The 26,583-nt window shown below is 40.0% G+C and overlaps 1 protein-coding gene across 1 annotated transcript in view; it reads right to left on the reverse strand.

Annotated features, from left to right (window-relative positions):
- NPC1 (NPC intracellular cholesterol transporter 1) overlaps window positions 1-26,583 on the reverse strand; it is a 28,948-nt gene that overhangs the window by 815 nt on the left and 1,550 nt on the right. Inside the window, exons 2-24 of the mRNA XM_068395896.1 lie at window positions 20,590-20,712; window positions 19,214-19,320; window positions 18,383-18,558; window positions 17,315-17,482; window positions 16,481-16,730; window positions 14,456-14,532; window positions 13,416-13,786; window positions 12,810-13,036; window positions 12,152-12,252; window positions 11,100-11,202; window positions 9,963-10,152; window positions 9,358-9,540; window positions 8,506-8,620; window positions 7,635-7,762; window positions 7,405-7,545; window positions 6,741-6,830; window positions 6,446-6,636; window positions 5,533-5,648; window positions 4,835-4,964; window positions 4,230-4,430; window positions 2,507-2,738; window positions 1,258-1,371; window positions 340-502 (exon numbers count right to left, since the gene is read on the reverse strand). Coding sequence (XP_068251997.1) covers window positions 340-502; window positions 1,258-1,371; window positions 2,507-2,738; window positions 4,230-4,430; window positions 4,835-4,964; window positions 5,533-5,648; window positions 6,446-6,636; window positions 6,741-6,830; window positions 7,405-7,545; window positions 7,635-7,762; window positions 8,506-8,620; window positions 9,358-9,540; window positions 9,963-10,152; window positions 11,100-11,202; window positions 12,152-12,252; window positions 12,810-13,036; window positions 13,416-13,786; window positions 14,456-14,532; window positions 16,481-16,730; window positions 17,315-17,482; window positions 18,383-18,558; window positions 19,214-19,320; window positions 20,590-20,712 — 3,697 coding nt within the window. The remainder of the gene's footprint in view (window positions 1-339; window positions 503-1,257; window positions 1,372-2,506; window positions 2,739-4,229; window positions 4,431-4,834; window positions 4,965-5,532; window positions 5,649-6,445; window positions 6,637-6,740; window positions 6,831-7,404; window positions 7,546-7,634; window positions 7,763-8,505; window positions 8,621-9,357; window positions 9,541-9,962; window positions 10,153-11,099; window positions 11,203-12,151; window positions 12,253-12,809; window positions 13,037-13,415; window positions 13,787-14,455; window positions 14,533-16,480; window positions 16,731-17,314; window positions 17,483-18,382; window positions 18,559-19,213; window positions 19,321-20,589; window positions 20,713-26,583) is intronic.

The following is a 26,583-nucleotide window of genomic DNA, read 5'->3' on the forward strand; positions in this document are numbered from 1 at the left end:
CATCAAAAAGCATGCATGATCTTAGTTGTCTAGGTCCAGCTTAACATTGATGAGACTTCAGAAACATGCTTCTGCTCAGCTGTTAATAGCTATCAGCAGCAGGAAGGGCATGAGGTGAATCCCCATTAGTCTTAAGCCCCTTAGCAAGGCTCAGTCAAAGTCTACTTTTAAGAACTACACCATAGGCATGAATTTCCAAATTCAAGAGGACAATATTTGGACCACCCTTACTGCAAAGCGACATTGCTTCTGCAAATGTAGGAACACTGTCCCACAGCAGGGTTCTTGCTTCCACCCACTGTCTTGAAGTGAGTTTTAGAGCAGATTGTCATATCTTACCTATGTAACTAAGCAGAACTGGAAGAAATATTAGTCCGTGTGTTGCTCCCAGCAGAACCATAGCAAGATACATCCTGAAGTAGAATATCTTGAAGATTTGAGATTTGGAAAAAGCCAGTACTACAATTCCTCCAAATTTGGTCAGTGTGATACCACTGAAAATCTGGCAATAAAAACATTTTTTTAAGTGGTAAGTAGGTCTTTATGTAATCCATTTGCTTTAAGTATTTAACATTTGCTAAAATTCTGACATAATTTGAGGCTCCTATATGCAGTATACCTCCTTACCTGTTAGAACCAAATCCAAGACCTACTCAGGAGAAGAGTTCAACTTCTTGGTCCCACTAGAACCTGACACCACAGGCCAGGCTCAGCATGATTAAAAATCCACTCTAATCTGTACAGCCACCTAGTTTTAGTTTAATTTTTACTTCAGGCAGATACAGATAAAAGCCGTTACTGAACTAATTCACATTCCAGTCAAGTTTGATACCTGGGTCCAGTACATGTATCACCAGAACAGTCGATTCCAACCCCATCCAGGTTGCTTATCTTAGGCTAAGTGACATGACAGTACTGCCTAAATACCGAGTCCTGCTTGCATTCCCAATGCTTCAGTTGGATCCCATATTCAGAACAACCTTTCCTAGTCACCTCTGAGTATTTGGAAGAGAGGAGCACTTAAAAGTTTAACGGGACAATTCAAGGTTAATCGAAACTACTAGTTCAGCTAAAGCTTTTAGTTCTGTTCTCTACTATTAGGTAGTAGAAGCCTAGGCTGACCTCTAAGAGTTTTCATCAAGTATTCCAAAAAGAAAAGGCAAGGCCATCCTTATGACTTAAGGATATCGACATAGTCTGTGAAGTTGTAACTCGGCTACTCATTCCCCGCCTCCCCCGGCCCCAGTAGATACTTACGGAACTGCCCATGTGAGACAGAGCTTCTTCTGCACGCTCTACTCTACTGCCCTTAGTACTAACGGTGAATGCTCTTGTCACGTGGCTACAGAATTCCACAGCGATACCACAACTCTGGAGAGTTAAACATACATGAAAATATCATTTAGATGAGCACGTTGATGGTAGGGGTCTCTATTCTGAGCTCTAGACAGGCTAGAGAGATTCTAGCAACTGTGTTCAGTTCCCAGGGTTAAAATGCCATGGGAAGTTATGAGCTCAGTATTACTTGGTTACTAGAGGCTGTTGCAGGTACTGTATGGCATTTTACCAGCAGTCATTACTAATGAACAATTAATCTCATTAACAGAAATCAGAACATGAGATTGTTTTGGAGGACAAAAGTTTCTTGATGTTGAAGAAAGCTGGCTTCAATACAGTGCGTGCAGTGAACACCAAACACTAAAATCAGTTTACAGATATTAGCTGCAATAACATTGCTTTAGAGTAACACTGAGTATATGTGCTGACTTGATACCAAAAAAATTCAGCTGAGTGTAACATTTCAGTTTAATCTTAGAAACAAGCTGTTTAAAGAGTCATTTACAACATTGACTGAATGGTTGGCAAATCTTGGACTTACTTAGCAGGTAGATTTGCGTGACCATATGCCTAGTTGTAACATGGGGCAACAGTTTACTCTCTCGTAATTGTCTCAGATCTGCAATAAATCTCCAGAGAGCACAGTAAGCCAGAGCTCCAGCACTCAGCTATTAGTTACTAAGCTCTGGAGTCTTTCACTAAGGCACTCTCTGCCCAAGTGGTTTCATCCATTTACGCAGGAACAATACTGGTGCTAGCACGTCACAGATCTACTCTGTGGAACATAAACACAGCAGAAGCCTTAACACTAACCTATGTATCCTTACCTTAGGCATGAACAACCTCTGCTGATGTGCAACAGCACCTAGCCTATGTAGCAGCAATACAACTGTTGCTGCAGAACAGAAGAGACCACCACCAGATGCAGTACAGCTTATAGTTCAATTATCAGTACTAGGACTGATACTACAACTACTAGGACTAGTAGTTGTCAGAATAAACCCGTTTTCTACATACCATCTAGATGTATTAAGATAGTTCCACTACTGTTCAAATGCCTGTCAAAGTTTAGTAGAAAATACTACTCAGCCTCATGAATATATACATAAGACACACAGAATTGTTCAAGACTTGGAAACAGAAGCAGAGGGATGTCTTGTTAACTTACCATGACAAGATTAACTAATGAAACTGCATTCAAGCTGATGCCCCAGAGCCACATCACTCCAAACATGTTGATGATTATCATAGCAATAGTTATTGAAACTACAACAGCAGCCCATACTTCAAAACCAAGCAGCACAGTTGTCACCAAAAATATTGATCCCAAGGAGATGCAGAGGTTAAAGATAGCATCATGCACAATTGTCAAGTATTGTTCATAGAAGACATAAAACACACTGTGGGAAGAATAGAAGTTGTGGTTAGCCGTCTTCATATCATAATCACAGAATCACAGAATGGTTTGGGTTGGAAGGGACCTTAAAGATCATCTAGTTCCAACTCCCCTGCCACAGGCAGGGACACCTTTCCACCAGACCAGGTTGCTCAAAGCCTCATCCAACCTGGCCTTGAACACTTCCAGGGAGGGGGCATCCACAACTCCTCTGGGCAACCTGTTCCAGTGTCTCACCACCCTCACAGTAAAGAATTTCTTCCTAATATCTAATCTAAATCTACCCTCTTTCAGTTTAAAACTGTTACCCCTCGTCCTATCACTACCTGCCCTTGTAAAAAGCCCCTCTCCCGCTTCCCTGTAGGCCCCCTTCAGGTACTGGAAGGCTGCTATAAGGTCTCCCCAGAGCCTTCTCTTATCCAGGCTGAACAGCCCCAGCTCTCTCAACCTGTCTTTATAGGAGAGGTGCTCCAGCCCTCTCATCATTTTCGTGGCCCTCCTCTGGACTTGCTCCCACAGCTCCATGTCCTTCTTATGTTGGGGGCCCCAGAGCTGAACGCAGTACTCCAGGTGGGGTCTCATGAGAACAGAGTAGAGAGGGAGAATCATCTCCCTCAGCCTGCTTTTTTTGATGCAGCCCAGGATACAGTTGTCTTTCTGGGCTGCAAATCTTTCTTGTTATATGCTAATATTAGATTAGCTTCTGTGCCAAAGATAAAGGAGCTCCCTCCTTACAGGAATCACCAACAGGAACTGGCTTCCTAGCATCAGTGGAACGACTCCTACAGAACACTGGCTGTTATATGACAACTCTTCACTAACACTTCAAACAAAGGCTGTATCTGGAAGTCAGGGTAATTCCCACACTTCAGTATAAGCAGCCACAGTAGATGCCAGAAGGTAGTTCCTCAGATGGACTATGGTATTTGCAGGAACTACTGCACAGGGTCTGAACTGATTCACTATGCAGTGACACCATAAGGATGGACAGGACACTTCAAAGCAGAAAGATTAGTATTTCAGCTGTACAGATGCCAATTCCAACTCAATTGCAGAGTCTTTAGTATGTCAATCATCCAAGCATTAGACAAGCAGTACTTGACATCACTGTTGCCTTTGCTTTAAATAACTCAAGTTTGAAGTCAATACATTCACATTACAGCTTGCCAACAACCCAGGTCAACATATCTGCTTAAGTCAGAACTATTGAACCCTTCTATGAAAGCTGGGAAGGGCCTGAGCTGAAGCCAGAGCTACCTTTGTAGTGAAGGACAGGTTTCTTGATTTAAGTTAGTTATCAACCACAGTAAAGAGAAGTTAGTGCTGGGGATATAAGTTGTGTTTTTGTGGTTTTACTAGACATTCCAGAGTCTCTGTATTACCTTCCGTTAGATAAAACTCAAGACTCAAGTCTCTACGATGCTATTAGCCAGTACCTTTTCTCAGTTCCTCAAGCTGACTATTTGTCACTAAGGCAGGAAAGATCTAAGCATACCTGTAAGGAAATACACGGTAGTTCTTCTCTTTGATGCCCATGGTTTCAGTAATGTTATCTGCTATAATCCGAGCTTTCTTCATAGCATCAATAAAATCAGATGATGTTTTCAGTACAGTATGGTAAGTCATAAAATAAGTAGCTCCAACATCAGATTTGTTGTTTATAAAGTTGACAGCAGAGTTATATGCAGCATGTCCTCTATATAAACATAGTAGGATTTCAGATGTCAATGTCGGTGCACACCATTCAAATTTATTAGCTTTTATAACCTACAACCTTGTTTTTAACAGTTTCCAAAGCTGATACTATAGAGCTTCAGAACACAATACATTTCAGGATAGCACAGGATATACTAGAACAGACTGACTGTACAAGCTGTTTCTCTTTGTAGAGGGGAAGCTGCTGTTTCATTTAGTTGATGCTGCATTTGTTTTCCAGTTTTGTTTCAGAAAATACTATAGAACAGATGAGATGTCAATGTTCATATGACTTTTAGAAGGACATTAGATATCCAACCTTGCAGACATAAAAAAAGTCACACTTCCGGAGCAAGTATCTTTGACACACTGATCTAAGCAAGATACATAGAATACAGCTCTTACCCTTTGCCACATTTAGGATTAGGGTTGTCCGATAGGAACATTGGCAAAAATGTCATGAAATCTTTGCCCTGTGGTCTCTGCTTGCCTTCTGGAGTCAGTGGTCGACAACGAGTGCAGGATGGATCTGTGACTGAAGAAATACAGGAAGGAGGTCAGCTACAGGATCAAGTATTCTTTGTCTTAACACTAGCAACTTTTGACTTGCAATACTACTGGATACAATTCCATAAAAAGCATTTTCACTGATGAAATAACTGATCAGTCCTGAAATTCTGTATAAAATTTGTAGTCCTTTATTTTTATTTATTACTACTAAGGCAAGGGCTACCAGAGAACTCAGTTACTTGTTCACTATCTGCATTAGACACAGTGAGAGCTATACCAAATTGAAGGATCTGAACAAAAATAGAGCACTAAGTTTGTGTGCTCTAATAAGACCAGCAGAAGGATCAAAGTTTTCGTAGTTTTTGGAATAGTCATTACATTGGCTGTCTAGGTGGGCCATCTTCAACCTACAGCATTCCAGTAGAATATTTAAGTTCACTCAAACAGCGGTTCAAACAAATCAGAGGGCAACTCAAGAGGTGCCTGCTCACAGAAAGAAAAGCTACTCCCCTGACTCATACCACAAAAAAATGTTTTGGCTCTGAAGCTTATACACCAAGCTAGTCCCCTAACAACAAGATGGATGCCAATACCTGAAGCATTGCAAAACTGTCCAGTGGTATTGTAGACTCTGCAACAGGATGACTGTGGCTTCACCCAGTCAAAGTAGTCATCAATCCATGATGATGGGGCATAGCCTATCCTCGTGCTAATAAAATAACATAACCATCATCAGTAATTTTATGTTTAATTCTAGAACACATCCCTTGATCTCTGCAGTGCTGACTTACTCCATGTCAACTCATTCTGGTCCCAGCTTGGCTCTCCATGTAGTCCCCTGCTTCAGTACCCCAATCCAAGAGCCAGTCTTGTTTGTAACACTGCAGCTAGCAAGCAGCAGGAGCTTCTTCCCTGCATTCAAGTTCCACTGCCAAGCTCAGCTTTCCATCCCCCTGTCCACACTATGCCCCATCCTATTCCAGATATTGCTGTCTCAACTTTCAAGCAAGGCTCCTCCTTCAGTCAGGCTGAAGTAAAACCACTGAACTACAGATTACCTTTGAGGTTCACTCTTACAGTGTGTATTGAAGCAAGTGGCTTGGAAGGAATCAGGAAGAGACTTTCTTCAGTTGTTAGCTACTGAACTCCAGATACAGAATGCATTCCAGATGCTAGACTAGGCTAGTTTATCCACCAACGTTAGAAGCTGAGCATGCAAGTCGTTTTCCAGGAGAGCATAACCATACTGAGAGGTTTTCATGAGTTTGTCTTCCTACTATTCCCAGATTCCTTGAAGCATCAAGCCCTTTTTCCAAACCCAAGTACATCAATACATCCCACCAGTCCAGACAGGTTTTATCCCCATTCTAGGGGATTGCCACAGCTTCTTCCCTTCCCCACTCCCAAAACCACAGTATAAAGCAAGTACTATAGAGAATTAAAGGACACACTGGTCAGCTACATCTTTTCCATGTGACTATGCAGAGAAAAGCAGGAAAGACTTACTAGCTACCAATTTCTGCAGCATTGAAGACTTGCTGAACAAGTGAGTCATTATTACATCCCATTCCACCACACACCATGTTCTGCCCTTCCAAAGAGGTGTAATTGTGCCCTTCTTCTAGGACGAAGTAGACAGGAGGACCTGCATGCAGGTACTTGCTGAGCTGGCTGAAGTAATCCATTACATAGGAGTCCTTAGAGGGAAAGTTTTGAGTTACTATTACATAATGCACAACAAGAGAGCAAGGTTTCAATTCAGCCACAAATTGCTGAACAGCAACATGATCTTAATACTTACATCTGGCATTGAGAGAGACTGATCCAGTCCAATCTCTACATTGTGCATAACTGCTGTACTGAACGACAGAACACCCACAAACACTGCTATCTGAAAAAGGCAAGTTCATTTAAGTGATAACTGTACAGAAACAACAAGCAATAGAAGTAATTTACTAAGTTAATAGCAACCATGCAAGAAGGCTCTAGTTTAAGTATGCTACCCAGGCTTAGTCCAACAGTGACAGTAAAACCTAGCTACTCAGAGTTCCCTTCAGAGCTGTAACTGAAAACTTAATACTTAGAAGGCAGCAGTGAAAAATATGCCAAACACCTTCTGTAAATAAGCACAGTAACCTCAAACTGAATCACAGATTCAGCAACACTCGAGATTACTGCAGTGTAGGAGCCAACATGTGCTGATTTTTGACATATGCGTAAAGTGATTTGTCAGTAATGCAACTCTTAAATGTGGGTATTGGACAATCCAAGGTCAAGCCTCTACTTACTAGAAATGCTCTTGCAGTTACAAAAGCTTATTCCAACACTAATGCTGAAAGCAAAAATACTAGAAGCTTCATTTGTTTCAGTGTGTTGAAGATATTTTTTTCAGTATTAGATCTTCAGGCTCACTACACTTTTGCTCAAGTTTAGATGACTGCTTACTTTAAACAGAGTATACATACTACTATCGGTCTCATCCAATCCTTAAGCAGATAAGGCGAATACAGATTTTTGAAGAACGCAAATAAGATGCTTTCAGAACGCTGGACTCCACTCATTTCTTCACTGCTTTTGATGCAACACAGAATATCCAGTCTATTCCTCTGAAAATGGATTAAATGCCAGATTTAGTATGGTTCTGCAGAAGATGCCATCCCTGTTACACTGCAGTTACAGGTGCATTTATACTCACCTCTTGACGCTTAATATCCAAGCCCAGGAGACTTATAAAGCAAGTGACTTGAAGAATAAAGTCTATGAGCACAGCCATTCCAGCAAAAAGGGAGAATGTGCGAACCGCTGGCATCGTAGACAGTGTCCCTGAAGGAAGTAACCTGGTTTATTAAGCAAGTACCCTTCTCTTAGAAAGCGTTTTCTAGAAAGAGATCTACTTTAAGTGCTAGCCTTACAGCAGGACAAAGAGCCTTTCTCTTCAGAGTAAAGAAAACAGCTAATATAAGCCTGGCTACGACTGCTGTCTTTGACCTGTTTGACGGCATTAAGGCTGTGCAAAGAAGTGACCAGCTTTAAGGCATTTCTCAATTCCAAAGTTACTAGTCTTGTGCAGGCTGCGCAAGAGGGCAGTTAAGGAGTGTTGTCAAGCAAGATCTTGCTTCAATATTAAGCCACTTGCTTCAATACACACTGTAAGAGTGAACCTCAAATGGAGTGAACCTCAAATGTAATCTGTCACAGGGGCATTTTTCCAAGCAGTAGCAAGATGACTGAATGCAATGTAGGAGCTAGTACACCCTGACATTTGATATATTACCAAGGTCAAATTTAGACTTGTCAGTCACTACAAATCAGTAAAAAGCTCACACCTTTCAAGCTGAAGAGCTTGACAGATTCAGAATTAGATCGTTTTAACTGTGCCAGTCTCTTGAAGTACTATAATACCTATCCCCAGCAGATATCAAGTTAAACTTGATTATAGCAATTAACAACTACGCTGAACTTCCACTACAAATTTTTGCTTTGTTTTTATCTTTTAGTTCTGCATTTATTCTTGCAACATGCAGGTACGATAAGGCCCTTATCTTCAAATATTAAAGAAGTCTTACCAAGAAAGAACGCTATAGTCTCCGAAAGAGATGAGAGAAACATACTGGGTGCCACATCTCCCAAGACTCTGCCAATCTGTTTATCCAGAGTTTCACCCTGAAGGCGCTCATCTCTCTGTTTTAAGGCAAGAACTACTTATAATTAGGAATCACGCAATTTAGAAAGTGATTTCATATGGCTTTAAAAAAGCGCAAAAGCCTTCAAACACCCAAAACTATCTTTTATCATTTTCACTGCATTAACTTGAGTTAGACAAAAAAGCCAAGATTCTCTAATACAAAAGCCGCATGAACATCCTGTTGCCTTGCTTCAACCTTAACTTAAAATATAGTATTAAGTCCAGTACTTCAGCCCAAACCATACACTTGTCAGAGGCAGTGCCAGTTTCAGTGCGTTATTGAGCCCATCAAATTAGAAAGCCAATAACTCACTAAGACTTAGTGTCAGAAGTTCCTGGTCTGAAGAATGTAGTTTAGTCCATGATTACCACTTACAATAGACTAAAATTACAAGTGATCAAAATAGTAGTCAAGTTCTACAACTACCAAATGAATAAAAGAATTATTCCTTTGTACATCATTAGTATGTGGACCAGAAACTATGTTAAATGAGCTTGATATCAACCAGCAGTAAGAAAAAGCAGGGGTTTTCTAATTCGGGGGCGGGGGGGGGCGGGGCAGGGTGGCGTACATACAATCTTGGCTCTCTTCAAGAGAACTAGATATCCTGTGAGAGCCCAAAGCTGCTCAGATGGGGATAAGCAATGGAATGTAGAAGACTTTCTGCTCCGAGTTAACAGCCTTCAAAGATGACAGGCACATTTAGAAGAGTCTGTATGAAAGAATACATACCTGAAGTGTCTGGACTATAATGAAAATGTTGTCTACCCCAATAGCCAGCACCAAGAAGGGAATTACTTCTATCACAATCAGTGTCAGTGGGATTCCAAAGTAGCTGAAAATGCCCACAGAACATGCCACTGAGCTCAGTACAATCAGGATGCCTGCAGTGCCCAGGGAGATCTTTGAATCCACCTAAAAAAGTTGTAATGACTGTCAACCAAACCAGCATCATCACACAGGACAGATTATAGCAAAGATAAAACATATTCTTGCATTTAGTGTAGTTAGTAGAAAACTTACTTTTCTAGTTCTTTTGAAGATCCAGATATATTTAAAAAACCACCCACAACTTGAAGCTACAAGCCTTAAAGCTAAAGTTAACTGTACATTTCAAGTGAAAATAGAATAAGTTGAGGCTATGAAGCATACATGAACTGTCAAGTGTGACACGAAGGACAACGTTCCTCCTAGCCCCTGCCCAAGGAGAACTCAATGCTTTTAGACAAGATTAAATATTTTTGCAGAATGCTCATATTCAAGTCACTTAAAGCTAAGAAAAACTAGTCAGGAAGCTGTAGCTTCAGTGTTTATAGCAATGAGAACTATACACATACCAGCAGTCTTCTACAGCTCTGGATATGTCCCAAAGCTATGGAGATGTACACAAACATTACAATATAGCTTATCAATACAGTGCCAATATCACTATTGCTTTCGCGATTGATTTCATCTTCAATACTCCGTTCAGCAGAAAATGATACAGTTAAGTTTGAATTATTATAGTTCTTCAAAAAGTTAATAAACCTAAAAAAAAAAAGTCACACTTTAAAGGACAAAACATCTTGTATTAGAAATACTTGGAAGTCTGTTGAAGGCATATTTAAATCATCTGTGTGATACAGGAGAGCACTGTGGCCAGACAGTACTTTGAGGGACCTTCCTAATTTTTAAGAGTGGTGCTGGCTACACATCCCTAGAACTCTACTCCAAGCACTAGAAATACACTATGCTGAAATACTGTCCATGTTCTCTCCAGAGTCTCATGACAACCAGGTATCTTGCATAAGCTATTTCAAAGTGGAAGTGCAATTTTCCTCAAAGCTAGACCTAGAAGTACACAAATGAAATATGACTGCAGCTTACTTACAGTACTTGAACAATTTACTAGCCCTTACCCTAACTCAAGGGAGGTGCTCGTGACACACGTAGACACTAGTTATACTCGTACTTAGTCTCAGACTTTCTAGTATGGTAGTTTTTATCTGAACTGTCAGCCAGAGCAGTTGGCCTGTGTAAGCCAACATCAGCTCTTCAAGATGGCGAAGGGAATGAAAGTTTTAGATCCTCATCAGGAAGATGTTTTTAGAAATTAAAGTTTAAGAATTACAGGATGATGCTGGACCTTTTAACTGGTGGTTAACAGTTCAGTAGATCGGAGAGCTACCTGTGTAATTCTAGTCAAAGTAAAACATAATCGAATCCTTTCTAAGGTTACTTCTCAGCAAGTACTACTGGACTGGATGGTCACTAACAAGACTACAACTTATCTCCTCAAAGCAAATGAAGTATGCCAGATAAAGTGAAAGTCTTATGACCAGTACAGTCTGTCCTTAACCGGTTTTGCTGCCTCTCAAAACATCCCTGTAGTTATACTGAGAAACTGTCAGTACAGTACAGGTGTTTTTCATGTATCTACATTTAAAGCCGCTCTAAGTAACGTATGCATTTCAGAATATAGGAAGCCTACTTACTCTTTTTCCCATGCCAAGGCTTTCATTAGCTTTCTTGAGTCATTGTAGTAGTTGTTGACAGGAAAAGTAATAACAAGAGCTGTAGCATTATTATAGTTATCATCTGTAGAGTAGGAAAAAAATTGTCAGGCATTATCAAGTGGAGCTTACATTCCAGTATAGGCAGGTACAATTAAGTTTAAAATGAGTATTGTCCAAAATAATCCCATCCCTACAACTCCATTAAATGCAATCTGTTTAACACTGAGTTCTCAAACACACTACTGAAATAATAGAAGCTGATAAGCACTCCAGATTGTATTCAAAAGTAATTATTATTTACCATGTTCATGGCACCCCAGTGTTAAATTGTTGCATGGTTAGACAAGGGGCTACTATATAACCAGTGCTTATGACTTCCCATCCAATGAGAAACAAGACGTGGTTTTCTCAACACCATACCTCTTGCATACTTAGATTTTACTCAAAGCAAGTGCAAAAACCCTACAGCTTAATCAAGAAGTGCTTGCCTTCAAAGGCTTTTTTAGATACATCAAACACAAATGTACTATCAAGTTATGTTTAATTGGATAAATTGCACGAACAAAATTCTGGCTTCAGAATAATTATGGAAGGATGTCCTTTGTGAACACCTTAATCTATTCTTAACTGCTTTGTCAGATCAGTGACAAAACTTTATTTTAACTCAAAAGCAAAATACATGCACATCCCAGCATGTCAACTTGAGATACTGCATGTCTCTATCTAGTCTCCAGAATCTAGAGATCCTTTAGCTGGCCCAAAGCAGACTGAACATTTGCATACTTGTCAACAGGATTAAGTATGTTCCAGTAATACACTGCTTGCATTTTGCACTTCCAGAGTAGTCTGCCTCCAATCTCAGCACTGATCTACTGAAAAGTTACTTAAAATATCCTTGAAGTTTAACAAAACTCCAGTTTCTCCAGAGTGCATTCAAACATCTGTGTTAAGAGAATACGCTTTTAGTGCCAAAGACAGCACACAAGTACACACTCTGAAGACGTAAACTGCAACACTGTTTTGTCACCTACCGTCATATCCTCCCAACACCAGCCATGGAAATACAGGTCCACCAAATGTTCCTAAGCAGGGATCGTGAAGCAAGCTTGTGTCATTCAGTGATGCTGGAGCCCTAAAGAGAACACCAGCAATAACTGTTAGCTTCTGCTTGACAACTGAGGCACAGCACCACAAGACAAAAAAGTAAAAAGCTGTTGTGTTATAACTGATTATCAAGAGAGAAATGAGCTACGACTGCTAGTGATACATTGCCCTTGTGCTATGTTCACTTTGAATTTAAGTAGTTTTTAAAGTGTCTTAGAAGCTGTAAGGAAGACAAGGAGTAGCTTCTACCCAACTGAACTATAAACTGAAGAGAAAGCTTAGAAATTGTCTTCTGTTACTGAACTCTACTTCTCAGAAGTGTCTGAAACTAAGGTAAACCAGAGCCAGTGTCTGCACCAAACCAAGCTTAAGTGGAAAACCAATTAAAACATAATTCCTGCTCAAGTACTAAGACAGAAACACAAGCAACCTATACTAATCTGCAGTTCCACACAGTATTGCAAGTTTAAAAAGGAGTAAGAAAAGGTTCGAGGGGGGGCAATGAGAACTAGCTAGCTTCATTTGCCAGCAAGACAAAGACCTAGTTGGCCTACAGTTTGAAAAACACGTAACTGTATTGCTTACCGAACACAGTATAAGAAGTGGGTATGGTAGTCAGCATAGACAAAGAACTCGTCCCCCATAGTGTGATCTAGAACAGAATGACTGTTCTGAAAGTAGTTGAGTACACTCAGTATAGTGCAGTTGTTGTTGTAGGGAGCAAGAGGAGCCAGGCAAATGTCTTTCAGCATTACAGTCTCATTGTCAAAAGATGCAGTTATGTTGACAATAGCATCCTGCAAATCCAGCACCTTGAAAATAACAAACCAAACCATAGTTTAAGAGCAGCACAAGAAAGCATTTCCCTTGCAAGACAGGACTTAAGTGCATGCTATATTCCTGTAAGTTTCCAAAGGCAGAGGCACACATCAACAGAAGCACATGACTACATCTGATCATTTCTGCGTTCACACTAAGAATACTGAGACTTAGCTTGCAAGTCTACCTCTAACAGAAGAGGTTAGAAGACAAGGTTTTCAGCAAAAGGCTTTTATACTAAGACTAGGATTTTTAATGTGAATATCTAGTGATTGTTTTGATGGACACATGGCATTACAGATGGAAGACAACTCCGTGTGTTTATACATGTTAGGTATGTTTAGGTCTTTGCTCTTGGGAAGTCCTAATTACCTGATGGAGAATGTCTTTGTTAAGTGGAGGCCCAAAAGGTACATCTGCTCCCGACGGGTAAGGTGAATAGGTATCTGGATGGCTGTTTGGTGCTTGAATAATAAGTTGTTCAGTACGAAAGAAAGGCCCAAAGTGTGTGTCAAAGTACTCCTTCTCCTTGCGAGCTTGGCTGCTTGGGGCTGACCAGAGATCTACAGGGTTTGTAGTTGCTTTAACATATACAAAGCCTGAGCAGCACATTGCAATGAAGACCACAGAGAAGAGGATAACAGGACGTGGATTTCTGACACAGAAAGCCCCCCATGATGTGAAGGTCATCCTTAGGCCATTCTCAAACCTTTCACCAAGCCTTTCACCACAGGTAATTTTCCCTGTAAGAGCAAGAAGTAAACAGTAAATGTTCGAGAGGTCAGTTAAGCAGCATTTTCTTGAAGTCCACTAGGAAAGATTAAATTTTGTTCTAGCTCTGTTCATAGTAAGCACCAGAAGCTATGTCTACAGTGACAGTCAGACCTAGGGATCCATCCTTGATTGAGGTCAAGGGGACGGAGACCAGCTTGTACCTAACACTGACCCTTCTAATGCAAAATTATCATTGACAGCAGTAGGCGCAGCAAATAAAGCCAGGAAGCAGCTAAAAGATACATAAGCATTAAAATGAGGTATCTCAGCTGCTACACAAATTAAACTACAGTTCTTTCATGGCATGCTTTGAATAGATACATGGATGGGTCAGAACACAATCAAATTGATTTTAGCATCATGTTGCCCCCTTCACGCCCCCAGCTACAAAGCATTCCAGAACTTCCCATTAGCATAGCTAGACCCATAAACTGTGCACCCAGGGCTTTCAGCATCCAGCAAAATAGGGTTAAGTACTACTCTAAAAGAAGAGAGATACTGGCCAGAAGACTGAAATAAAGCCCTGTAAGAATGGATTATACAGACTAACAAAGCTAAAATTCCAGAGCCCATCCACAGGAAGGGGATGCACTTAAGCTGAGTTCCTAATAAATCTATTACTCTCATCCAAGACGTACCATCGTCACGATGGGAATTCACAGAAAAGGCTATATTGCTGTCAATTGGTGTGTACTCCGAAACAAAGTGTCGACTCCTGCAAGACAAAAAGTTATGTTACCCTGCTCCCCCAAAAAGGTATCTTTTGGGGGTTGTACAGTAAGAGTAGAGTCCAATACTAGTAATAAACGTGATATTTGACTCCTTCACAATCTATAGGCACCACGTTCCCCCCACACCCATCCACTCAAGAACAGCAGTCTCCAGCTTTATGATCCTTTGGAACAACTTACAGCCATGTCGGCTGTCTTAAACTTTTCCAGCTTGGATCAAGCACACGTTCTTTATGCATATTTAGACGATCAGCAGCATTAACAACTGAGAGAGTCTCTTTAAATAGATTATAACTTCAAGTGATAACATTTGCAAGAGATTTCTAATGTAGAAATATTTTACTTGATTAGTCAAACTACTTAAGGTACACCTACTTAGCCTGAAAAAAGGGGGAAGTCAGGAAAAAGGAAAGTAATGTACTTTCTTCCTGTCCTGAAGACAGGCAAGTTACAGCACAGAGCACTTTTGATAGACCTATATTGCTTATACTCACTCCTGATACCCAGAGCAGGAGATAAGTTCAATAGCCTCTCATGGTAATCTAATCAGACCTCCAATTATGGCAGCCTGTTTTGAGCTATGAACCAGACATCTCAAACACCCTTACCATTTCATGACGTTTACTATGCATGTTGCCCAGTAAGATAAGGCTGCTGAGCATGTCATAACTTCGTTGTACCCACTATCCTTTTCCACACAGATTTAATTCTTACTATACAGCAATTTCACATTTCTGGTCATAACTGAACAATGAAGTTGCACTGAGAAGTACCACCATACTTAAGGATATGAGATAGTGGAAGCCTCTGGAAAATGCTATTAAGAAATATTAACAGGTTTTCACTGCTCCGGACTGCTAGCACACCCACACTAAAGCAACTACAGCTACAGTTACTTGTGCACTTTACTAGCGAGTATCACATAGCACATAGAAGCTGGCCTGCTGCCCCTTACTTTACAAAAGGCTATTATTACTGGAAGCTCAGCTTTTGTTTAGTTTTTTCAAACCAGGAGACTAAGGAAAAGTATTCATGACTTAATTTGCAATAGGGCAGTGATTGGTTTGTTACAAATATTAGTCTGCAGGAAAACTACGTTACAATTGCATGTTGCTGCCAATACTACATCTTGCTCTCTCCCACTGATCCTGAATTGAGTTCCTACAATCCCATTAAGTCAAACTTCTAGTGATTCTTTCCCCCTCTGCCATATCTCCTGACGAAGTATGGTGTGTTATATGTGCAAAGTGTTTAACAACAGCCAGAAGTAATAAAGGCTTTAATGAAACACTGCATGCAGTAAACAGGCCTCCCCGTCACTGTAATTTTCCAGCTCATTCCAATTACAACTTAAGGAACAAGTGATTTGAGGAAGAGAACAGGATTGCATTTTTACTTAGTCACATGGGTTCTCCGAGATATTAGTCTATTAGTGTACCGACCTAGTCTTAAGCATTGTAAAACCCCACAGCTTCCAGAGAAGTTTGACATTTGAGTACGAAGGCAGTTCACTGCTCCTGGCAGGCAGTGCTCTGGTATCTTAATGCATACCATCCAGGAACAGACACAGCTGAACTGAGACTTTACTCTTTACCACAAAGAGCTTAATGTCAATCAGATGAAGCGGACATATGCATTTCCCCAGACTTCTGCATACTCTCAAGTTCTTGCTTATGAAAGTTGTACATTTGTGTATTTGATCCTGTAGCTAGGGATGCTATGAGTTGCACATCAACTAAACAGACTTCTGCACTCACTTTCTACCACATGGTTTGAGGTGTCAGAACACTGCCTGTAAGTATAAGCATCTGCCACAGAACATGACTTTTGGCTGGGTGAAGAAGTAGAGACATAAGCATTCTGTCCTGGACAAAGGAAGTTTTCAGGGAAAAGGCAAGTGAGTTTCAGAGCAGAGCGTTTTGAATGCTTTACCTGTAACACCAGACTCCAAAAACTAGTGCAAAAAATATGAGTAGAAATCCCATATAGGAGATCCACACGATGACATACACTGCATCCAAACCAAACAAAAGCCAAGGAGCAGGCAATGGAGGGGGCTGAGGTTTTGGACCACAAACAATTGAACAGTCCTGACAGCTGCATGGTCCTGTCGAATCATCCACAGACTCATTACAGCCTTTGGTAGCATTGTTCATAGGATTCATTCCATGGACAGGAACATCTATGACAAATTACAAGTTGCAAAGCCAGTTTACTACCAGGTAAAAAGTCAGACCTTCAAAACACAAGCTTCCCAGTTAAATGAGTTAACCCTTTATACGAAAGCCCTGAGCCTCTATCTAGAGTAGCTTTTCTTGGTCTTACAGCTGAAGAAGCCACTGCCTTTTCCACAGCAGGTACCAACTATTTACAGTTGTCTACTAACTAAATGACTAGTCATGTTTTAGAACACTTCAGTTTGTAAAGCTAATAAGCATATACTTCTATCACCCCAGCAACGACTTGTCATCCCCCTCATCTATTCAGACTGTTTCCCAAGGAATACAAGCTATCCAGTTGCCCAAGATCAGTCCATCCCTTAATGAGTTTGAGAGACCTATACAGCAAGAAGCTGCATACAAAGCAAGCACGAAGTATGACTTCCCAGCAGAAATCAAAAGAGATAATAAGTTTATCTTACAGTGCTTTGAAAGCCTCTGACTGCAGACATTCATTGCTGGGCAGCTGTTTAACAAATCAGTATACTAGCTATAGCACACAGCCTTTGACAGAAGCTTCAAAGGCAAGGACTATTCAGTTTCTTACCCGAAAAGATAGGAATAATGCTGAAAGGAGTTTGTCCATTGTCTTTATTAAACATGTACTCAATCCAGTTGGTTGCATTGCAGTCCTTAACATCCTTTCCACACAGCAGCCCCAATGCTTTAACATTACTTGATGGAGCCTCCACATCTTTGCAGGCATTATACATTGCTAGGAAAAGTGCATGAAGACAGAAGAATCATTAAACCAATGTTACTATTTGAGTGAACATTCCAAGTATTTCCAATAGTTACAGACCCACCAAGTTCAAAGCACATACTTATAGCTTTCGAGAGGAAACATCTTAAGATAATGAAATAATGCTTTCAGTTGTATTTACAGTATTCAAGGTTGCAATGCTTTGTTACAGCTATCTTATTCTGACTAGGCCACCTGAATCTGCATTACACTAGAACCTACTTTACTGTTTGAGAGGGAACAGTACTTACTAAAAAATTCCTTTCAGGGAAAGTTGCGACAAATATTTAAGGTACTTTTGACCTGTAGGCCATATACGACTTTCAAATGTCTCATAACTTGATTAAATGTTACTGCACAAGGTGTACAAAGACTTCAATCTTGCTATAAAACCAAAATACAACCCAAATTTGTTTGTTCTTAGAAAAAAGCTTTGGATTTGACAAAGGACTAGAACAGTCCATTTCAAGAGGAGTAAGTGCCTCTTAAAAGAACCATTGTAGTGCACTGTGTACAAATTTTACTACCATACTTGCCAGACAGTTTCAATATCAGGTAGGCTTGGGGCATTCAGTATTTGGCAACAATTTTGTTTTTCTGACTTTAAAGTCATCAGAGTTATTAGCTATTAACCATTTGTATAGATGTCCAGTCTCAGCTGAGTATTCAAAACCAGTTATTAACATTATGTCTCCTACCCAGGCAGAAGTTAGTGTTCCAGCAGTTTCAAGGCGGACCTACTGGTACTTATTTGATGCCTCAAACTTCAAAAGACAGTCCAAGAGATGTTTCCCCCTCCCAATTCTTCCTGAGAAAGCATTGGTCTTGTTACCTTGACAAAACCCTACGTAAATTAACACACTGTTTACTCACCATTTGCAAAGCGTTCTCCAATAAAGTACTGCAGCTCTGTAATGCTACTTTTGTTCTCTTTTAAAATTGGATCATAATAAGGTATGGTGCTTGTAACATTCAAAAAGTCAGACTGATTTGGACTGCAAGTCAGTTCACAGAAGAGGTTTATCAAATTGTAAAAACAAGACGGACATCTGGGTAGAAAAGTCAATGAACAGCAATCAGATTAAGAGTTAAAAATGCAAGGCATATCTGATTTGACCTACACAGCAAATGTAAACATTCTGCTCAGAGTGATAGAACAAAATACTTAAACTCTGCAAGTTTTTGATTAGCAATACAACATTAGTTGGTCCTTAAAATTGCTTAGTAGCACCAGTAGCATCAACATCATTCACTATCAAAACTGCCTACCTCAAATAGCAGATACAAGCAGAATTTGAATAGAATCTGAAGGAATCACAGAATCGTTTTGGTTGGAAGAGACCTTTAAGATCATCAAGTCCAACCGTTGAAGACTTAACTGCTGCTAGCAGGAAGACTTCTGTTAGAACAAGAAGACTGAACAGTACTTTATGCCACCCTCTTCTGAAGGCTTTATTACAAATACAGTAGCTTGAGACAAACTAAGGTAACGTTTATTCTACCAACTAACTCAATCCACACTGCAAGTAGTTGTTTCATGAAATTAAAGCCTCCTGATATGGATGAAGAAGTCTATCCAAGAGCTTGCTCCAATAAGCATTTAAATGAAATTACCAACTCTTCCACCATCTACTTGAACAGAAGTCTTAATGTGCTTTCTTATTATGTTACAAGCTCTAGTTGCTTTGCCATTCATTAGCATACCTGGAGAGAAACTGCAGAGGCAGCTGCAAGTTGTTTTTCAAAGTCTGAAGCTGATGAACATCACAGCAAGTGCTAACATTGCCGAAGAATAAACCTGGACAGAGTTCCTTAAATAAAAACAGTATTAAGATCAGGGGAGAAGGAAGGAAAAGCATGTTTAAGACTTTCAGACTCATTATAGTTATTGGTTCTGCTTCAGCATATTTCAGAAGACAGTAGCTGTTGCTCTCAGAGATACATAGAAAAAAAAAAATCAGTCTAGCCAATGAGATTCTTTAGAGAATAGGGAGAAGAATCACTTCTTCTATTCAAGGCGTCATTTCCTTGTAAAAAGCTCCTTCAGATGATCTTTAGTCACCAGGGTCTATATATAGAATGATAATGGTATTTGAGAGTCTATTACTAAGAGGACAACACATGTTTATCCAAGTTGAAAGTATTCCTGCAGCTTATCCTCCAGTATATCTTCCAGATAGTATCAGATTCTACAGTCTCAGAAGGCAAGCCACTAACCACAAAATCATTGATTACCTGGAAGAGCTATCTCAAGTTCAGTTTATAGAGACAAATGCATTTAATAAAAGTATAACTGATCGTAACATACAAGAACTGTACATTAAGTCTTCAGAAACAGTACAAAACGGTAGTTAGCTCACCTATATATTTAAGTCACCCCTGCCAGCAGCCAAACCATTGTTTAATTCCACAGCTATTTCACATTTCAAAGCTTTGAACAGTCATCTGCCAGAAGGCAAGTCTGGCAATATCATCCTATATTGTGCACCAAATACACAAACTCTATTTTGACTGTGGTTTTGTTCACTTTGGCAGCTAAAGCCCAGATAAGGAAATACGGTCTCGCACTAGGCACAGCTGAGGAGACTGAACTTCGTCGAAGTTGGCTCCATTTGAACGAGTGTCAGTTACTGCCTTCCTATTTAAGGAGTAGATGAGGAATGATCATCTGATGGAAAACACAGTTTAGTCTTGTCCTTTAGAGATCAGAAGGGCATAACTGTGGAATGTATTGGAGTCTGCAAGAGTCCTAAAAAAACCCAGTCTGACTAAAGAGTGCTCAAACCGGTGACGAAAATATGCAGGAAAGTGAACCAACCCTATATTTAAGGTTATGTTTGTGAAAGCCTGTGATCACATGTTTTGGAGACTTCTCATATCTCTGAACAGAAACTGAGGTATATTACCTTTACACAGTTGGGGCTACAAGTCATACCTGAAACATCAGAGAATCTGTTCACTTTCTCATCAAGTTAGGATGAGAAAGTTAAAGGTCATAGACCAGGTCCACAGAACCCAATAAAAAACTCTAAAGCATAGGAGAAATATTTTTTAGCAGCAGACCTCCAAAAGAAGCTCACCTGCATTAAGTCATAGCCATCCTCTGGTAGCGCTATTGGTGGTCCATCATAAGCACAGTTGTATCTCTTGTCTCCAGAAGCAACTCCACATTCCCCATACCAGACACACAGTTGTGGAAGTACCTAATCAACACGAGATAACTGATTAACTGCAAGGAATAGTCACCAAATTCCTCAGCTATTGTACAGTTTTGTGCTACCATTACAAAAGTCACTTACAATCCAGACTGGATAACTTCCTGCTAATTTAAGCATCAGGTTGTACTGCATAGAACACCCATTAACAAAAGCATGTGTTCTTGACACAGTGCACATCACCACTGATCTCCAGCTCAGCTCCCCACCCTTCCTTGCCTGGTCTAGAAACAGGAAGTGCATTGTCTATAGTTAAAACCAAGTATAAGAGTTACTCAAGAAATACCTAAATCAGTACTTGAAAAGCATCTCCAAATATAAGGTGATGTAGAAAATAATTTGTTCATGCAAGGCAATGCATATGATTAGAGGGTTAAACTGTCACTTTAGAGCACATGAATTGGTGTACATGGAGAGAAGTGTATTGCTTATATGCAATACATTAGTTCCTCCTGCCACCTTCTAATCCTTCTTGCAAACTCACAGTGACAGATTGAGGAAGTAGCAGCATACAGAAGATTCTGAAACAGAACTTCACAGCTCTGCATTCGCCATAGAATGCCATGTATTGTGACAATCTCTCCATCACCACTTTCAAGCCTAAGCATGCAACATTTAAATGGGCTTTACAGAGCTCTAAATAAAAAGAAAAAGCTTCAAGTCTCATTTTAAAGATGTTTCGATTTCAGGGACTAATGAAAAAATAAGAAATCAGTTCTTTATTACATGCATAAAGGAAATTGAAAAAGGACAATGGCACCTTGCAAGCCTTGTATTTTTGTTCAGTGGTACTGACACTGAGACATCTGAAATGCTAAACCAAAATATTTATTCTGGAAGTTAAAACATTTAATGTAATAACAAATTATTTACAGCAAAAGCTTTAAGGCAGCTCCAAGGTCTTCCTATGCACCTGGGCTGCAAGCTGAAAGCAGACTGCACAAACATTTACTACACTTCTGCCAGCTCCGATCAGAAGTTTGCATGGTACAGCTTGAGAGATAACTGGCCCACTTTTATCTCCTGAACAACCTTGACCTAGCATTTGTAGAAACACCATATGCTTACACTGCAAGGACAGACTGCCGTGCTTTGTGCTTGACCATGAATAATATTGTTTACTGACCAGAGAGGGCCCTGAAAGGCTGTATTCATAATAGCCAAGAGCTACCCATCATTACAATCCTCCACAACATCCGTTTTTGTGCTGAACAACACTAACAGTTCTTCAAAAAGTACATCAGTAATTGTTTTTTTTTTTTTTTTTATCAGGGACAATAACGATCACTGAGTTACCTGACCCTGTTAGAATTGTTTTCCCTTTAACTTAACCTAGGCAACATGGCCTGATTCAAACTTACTCACTATAAACCAGGTCCAAAAGTCAGTTTAAGTACCACTCATCCAGACCCACTACTTCATTTGTCGACTCTAGCATTTCTTCTAGCTAAACCTGTAACCAGCTGCTAAGTAACACCATATTCTTACATACAAGTTGGAAAGCACCCCTTAAGACTGCACTTGTAAATACTGAATGTTTAACACAAGCATGACCCAGAAAGTTAAACTGCCATAACTTGAAGGCTATTTACAGAAACTACATTGTACATTTGTTCATGCATCAAATTAATCTAAGAAGTCAACACTTCTTTGATGTAAATTTAGAAGTCACTATCTTCACCTCCGCTTCCTCACACCCATATACCCCAGTTTTAATAGCAAACAATCTACTAGTGGGGAAAGAAACACTGTTTAGTGTTCGTATGTACCAGTGTCAGAAGTTAATTAATCATCTCTTCAAGATGAAGCACAGATTCACTGCTATCCTTGCAAAAGGGCAAAGAATTTTGAGCAGCTTACTACTGCCCATGAGAACAGAATTAGGTATTTCTTCAGTATCAGGCTGGCTTCCATGTTTAGTCTAGAATGGTTTGTAATCATACTTCCTATGAACACTTTCTAAAAAACACTTTCTCTGCTTCATTAAGTCTTGTTATCTAACACTTCTTAATTTTTAAAACCCACAACATCATGAAGCTACTCTTTTCAGAAAGACTTAGTTTCTTCCAGAATGGAAAGTGTGGTAAGACAGGTAACACAGTTACCTGTTACAAAAAACTTTTCAGGGCACTTCTTACCTAGAAAAACTTACAGCAAGTTTCAGTTACCATATCAGGCTGACTGATAGTCCTATTGTTTTAAGAATGTTATCTGTATTTCAAGGTAACACTTCCTTGGTTATAACTACATAGACACAAAATAAAATACAAGTTGTATTATGTCTATAAATTTACCTACAAGGCTTTTTGCCATCATTTTCAGGACAGAACATAAAGCAACTTATTTGCACATGACACTTGGTCATGCACCAAAAGGTATTCAGCTAAATACACAAGAAAATAAAGCAAGATGAGGTATTTCCGCCTAGTGTTAATTTACACTTGTAATCTGAATAAAGAATTTAGAACCCTATTACTGAAGTTCCACATCAATAAAACCTACAACAGAAAAACCAACATGTTTATCACTCAAACTTTCAGCCTGTTTAGAAAAGCTGAACAGATCAGTTACTTTTACCTACTAGAAGAGCACTTAGACCTAGAACTGCAAGTCTGAATACTCTGTTTCAGTATTAACACCAAGAATGCAATTTCAGAGAATCTAAGATCAGGTATTTATGTCATGACCTAGCAGGATCTCGCTAATAGAAGTCTGAATTTGTTCGCTGAACCAGTAAGCTTTGGCGATCCTTGATTTACAGTGGTTGAACCAAGTCAATAAGCCTAAAAACCTTCAAATCATTCGAAGTCAGCAGCCTAAAGTCACCAACATAGCTCTCGGACATTAACAAGTCAACAGCACACTCATCACTGAGTCAGCCACTAAATATGGGAGAGGGCTGGTCTCCTAAGGTTCAGACAGTATGCAGGGATACTACAAGTAACTAAGTAACTACTCCATTACCACTGATAAGATATAGCTGGAAGTTCTTCCCCCAAAAACCCTCTAGTAAAAGCTAGATTAAGTTACTGACTAAGACAAGTACTTTGCTCTTTTCATTCTTTCAGAAGAACATTCCTACACTGGTAGGAAGAGACAGGGATGAGCAAGTGTGGTTGTAAATAAGTCACAGTTAACAAAGCTACTGCTTGCAGAGTCAGACTTTTGAGTCACTTAAGATTTGGGTGAACAATCTACTTTCTTAAATGGGTGAAATCTCTCCTAGCCCCCAAATTAACAGAGAAATGCTGTGTTGAACCCAACTGCCTTCTAAACAAAGCAAGATACTCCATAAGACTAACACAGGGATGGGTTTTGGTTTTCTGGTTTGTTTTTGTTTTGTTTTGTTTTGGTTTTTTTTGTTTGTTTGTTTGTTTTAAAAATCACGTTACTAAGTGCTCCATATTTTAAAATGGGACTTTCCTAAGTGCTTTACAAAGCAATAGCAACACAACCTTAGATGACGGCTGTTCCCTCCTGCCCCCAGCACAGGTTAGAAACCATCTGGCAGTACACTAACACTAGCTGTCAGCATATCCCCAGAGTTCAGAAAAGCGTATTCCTACTTCTAGTAGACTTACTCTGCTTGAAGAGAAATTTCACCTCAGGTCAGAGCTCCAGGAGCCCTAATAAAGAACTGGCACACAAGCAAGTATGGGCATTTCATGACTTTTAACACTCTACAAAGGTTCTGTTACAGTTTTCTGGTTCCCAGACATTATCATTTGTTTGTAATAAAACTACTGTTCCAACAGATCATAAACACATTTATTTCAGTCCAAGTTTCTTCAACTGCATGTTGAAACAAATCAATAATGTTCAATGCTTCCAGCAACATTAGCCATCACCAAAAATGAATGTGTAGCTGTTAAGCAGACAAAGAACAATGATGATGTTATATACAGAAACAGCAACTATTTGTAGTCTTGCAAATACCAGATGACAAGTGAACATTGTTTGGCTCTCCAAATTAAGATTACTAATGTATGGAAAAGGCAACAGCAGATACAGCTGTTTCCCCTTCCTTCATCTAGGATGGTACATCTGGGATCTTGCAGGGCAAGAAGAAAGACTCCAGGAAACAGCATATTCCTCCCCCCGCCCCCCACACTCCCTTGATATCTAGCCCACATCACACAATAGCTGATATTGCCCACCAGGTTGAGAAATTGAGTTTAGGGAAACACACCACCACACTACCCCTAACAAATGGCAAGCCTGGTTTATGGAAACAGGTGACCAGGTCAAGTTTGCAGATCTGCCCCAGAAGCTGCACATTACCTCAGAGCCCTCCCTATGAAAGGAGGAGGTCCATGGACTAAAGGAAACTGTACAGGTTTCATTCTTACTCTGTCTGTTTCAGTAACTTATTCAGAGACAAGCTTTGTCTGCCAAGCTCCTCTTATTCCTTTGCTCATAGGTAAGGGACTGTTCCCTTTCAGACAGAAAAATCATTAGCTACTCCTGGTCAGGCAAAGCAAGCCCCAGTTCTGGAGTTATCCAAGCACACTTCACACGTCACAGGAAAGTCAAAGTCAAGTAGGAAGAGAAAGTTGCAATAATGGTAATATTTCAGTATCTGTGGGAGCACGCTGGTGTTAGCTGACAATGATTTATTGGGAAAATACAGACTTACTGCATGTATGATCAGAAAGCACATAGCCCCTAACTAGCAGCTGTCTGCAACTAAGGCCATCTGCACCAAAACACCTCTGATGTCCTGCATGGGAATAGTAATAATAATACCACACAACACTTAAGTTGTTTTGTCTACTGCCCAGCAAAGTACTATTCAGTTCTACCAGGCACTCCCTTCAGTTATCTCTCCACTTCTAAGAAGGCTTCCTCACTTTCTATCCAGAAAGACTACGAACAAGTCACTCCTGATTTTCCAGGAAGTAACTTAAGTGGTTACTGTCCTGTTCTGAAGCTGTGTCGCGATCCCTAACAAGCACGCTGCTCCACTCACGCATTTCAGAACTTCGTGCCCAAGGTCAGGTAACACTGCACAGCAGGCCACTTGGCAAGTTTGAGACAGAGGGCCACCTGCCATTACCATCTTCCCATAGAATTTCAGAAATTCAAACACATCCTACAGCTTGGGATCCCAGTTGCTGATAAGAAACCTGTGTCCAACCCTGCTTGGTCACTATCCTTGACAGCTTGTGTTTTAGTACAATTACACAAGGATCAACTGCCATGAAGCACACAAGATGCCATCCAGTACATCAAGATATTCATAAGAGAACAAGAACAGTTTAAAGACTTCAACCTCCTGTAAGTCTACATTCAGAAACAGGACTAAAGGAGCCAAGATGTTCAATGTAGTTCTTAGATAGTATTAATGGGTAGTTAACTATCAATTAGCAATGCGTTAGCTGGCACAAGTCTTGTACCATGCACTGTTCAGAGTGAAAGATACATCCAACACAGGCCGAACACTTCAAGTTCATTGTGAAAGTGTATGTAACACAAGGATTGCAAACTGAAATGCCACTCTAGTCCACTAACTTCTTTAAAAAGAAGAAACATGACATATGGCATTTTGGTTTATACGCACCACAACCGAAAGCACGAAAACATTACACCTCCAGTATACTTGAGGGAGAGAACAGGTTCACCTTCACAATGCTTTTCTTCTGCAAGCACCTAACACTGTATATAGGCTCAGTCTACCTGAAGGACCAGCTTCTCTTTGAAAGGTATCAAGATCTACTTTGTGGAGTGTTAGGCTGTAAATAAGAGTTAATGTCAAAAAAAAAAAAAAAAAATCAAATTTTGCCTTCTTGCATTACAAAACTGAAACCTGCATGGTTAAAGTCATTTTGCAGTGTTTACTTCTTATGGACCACAAAGCCA

This window comes from Nyctibius grandis, chromosome 3 (genome assembly GCF_013368605.1).
Source record: "Nyctibius grandis isolate bNycGra1 chromosome 3, bNycGra1.pri, whole genome shotgun sequence".
Taxonomy (NCBI): Eukaryota; Metazoa; Chordata; class Aves; order Nyctibiiformes; family Nyctibiidae; genus Nyctibius; species Nyctibius grandis.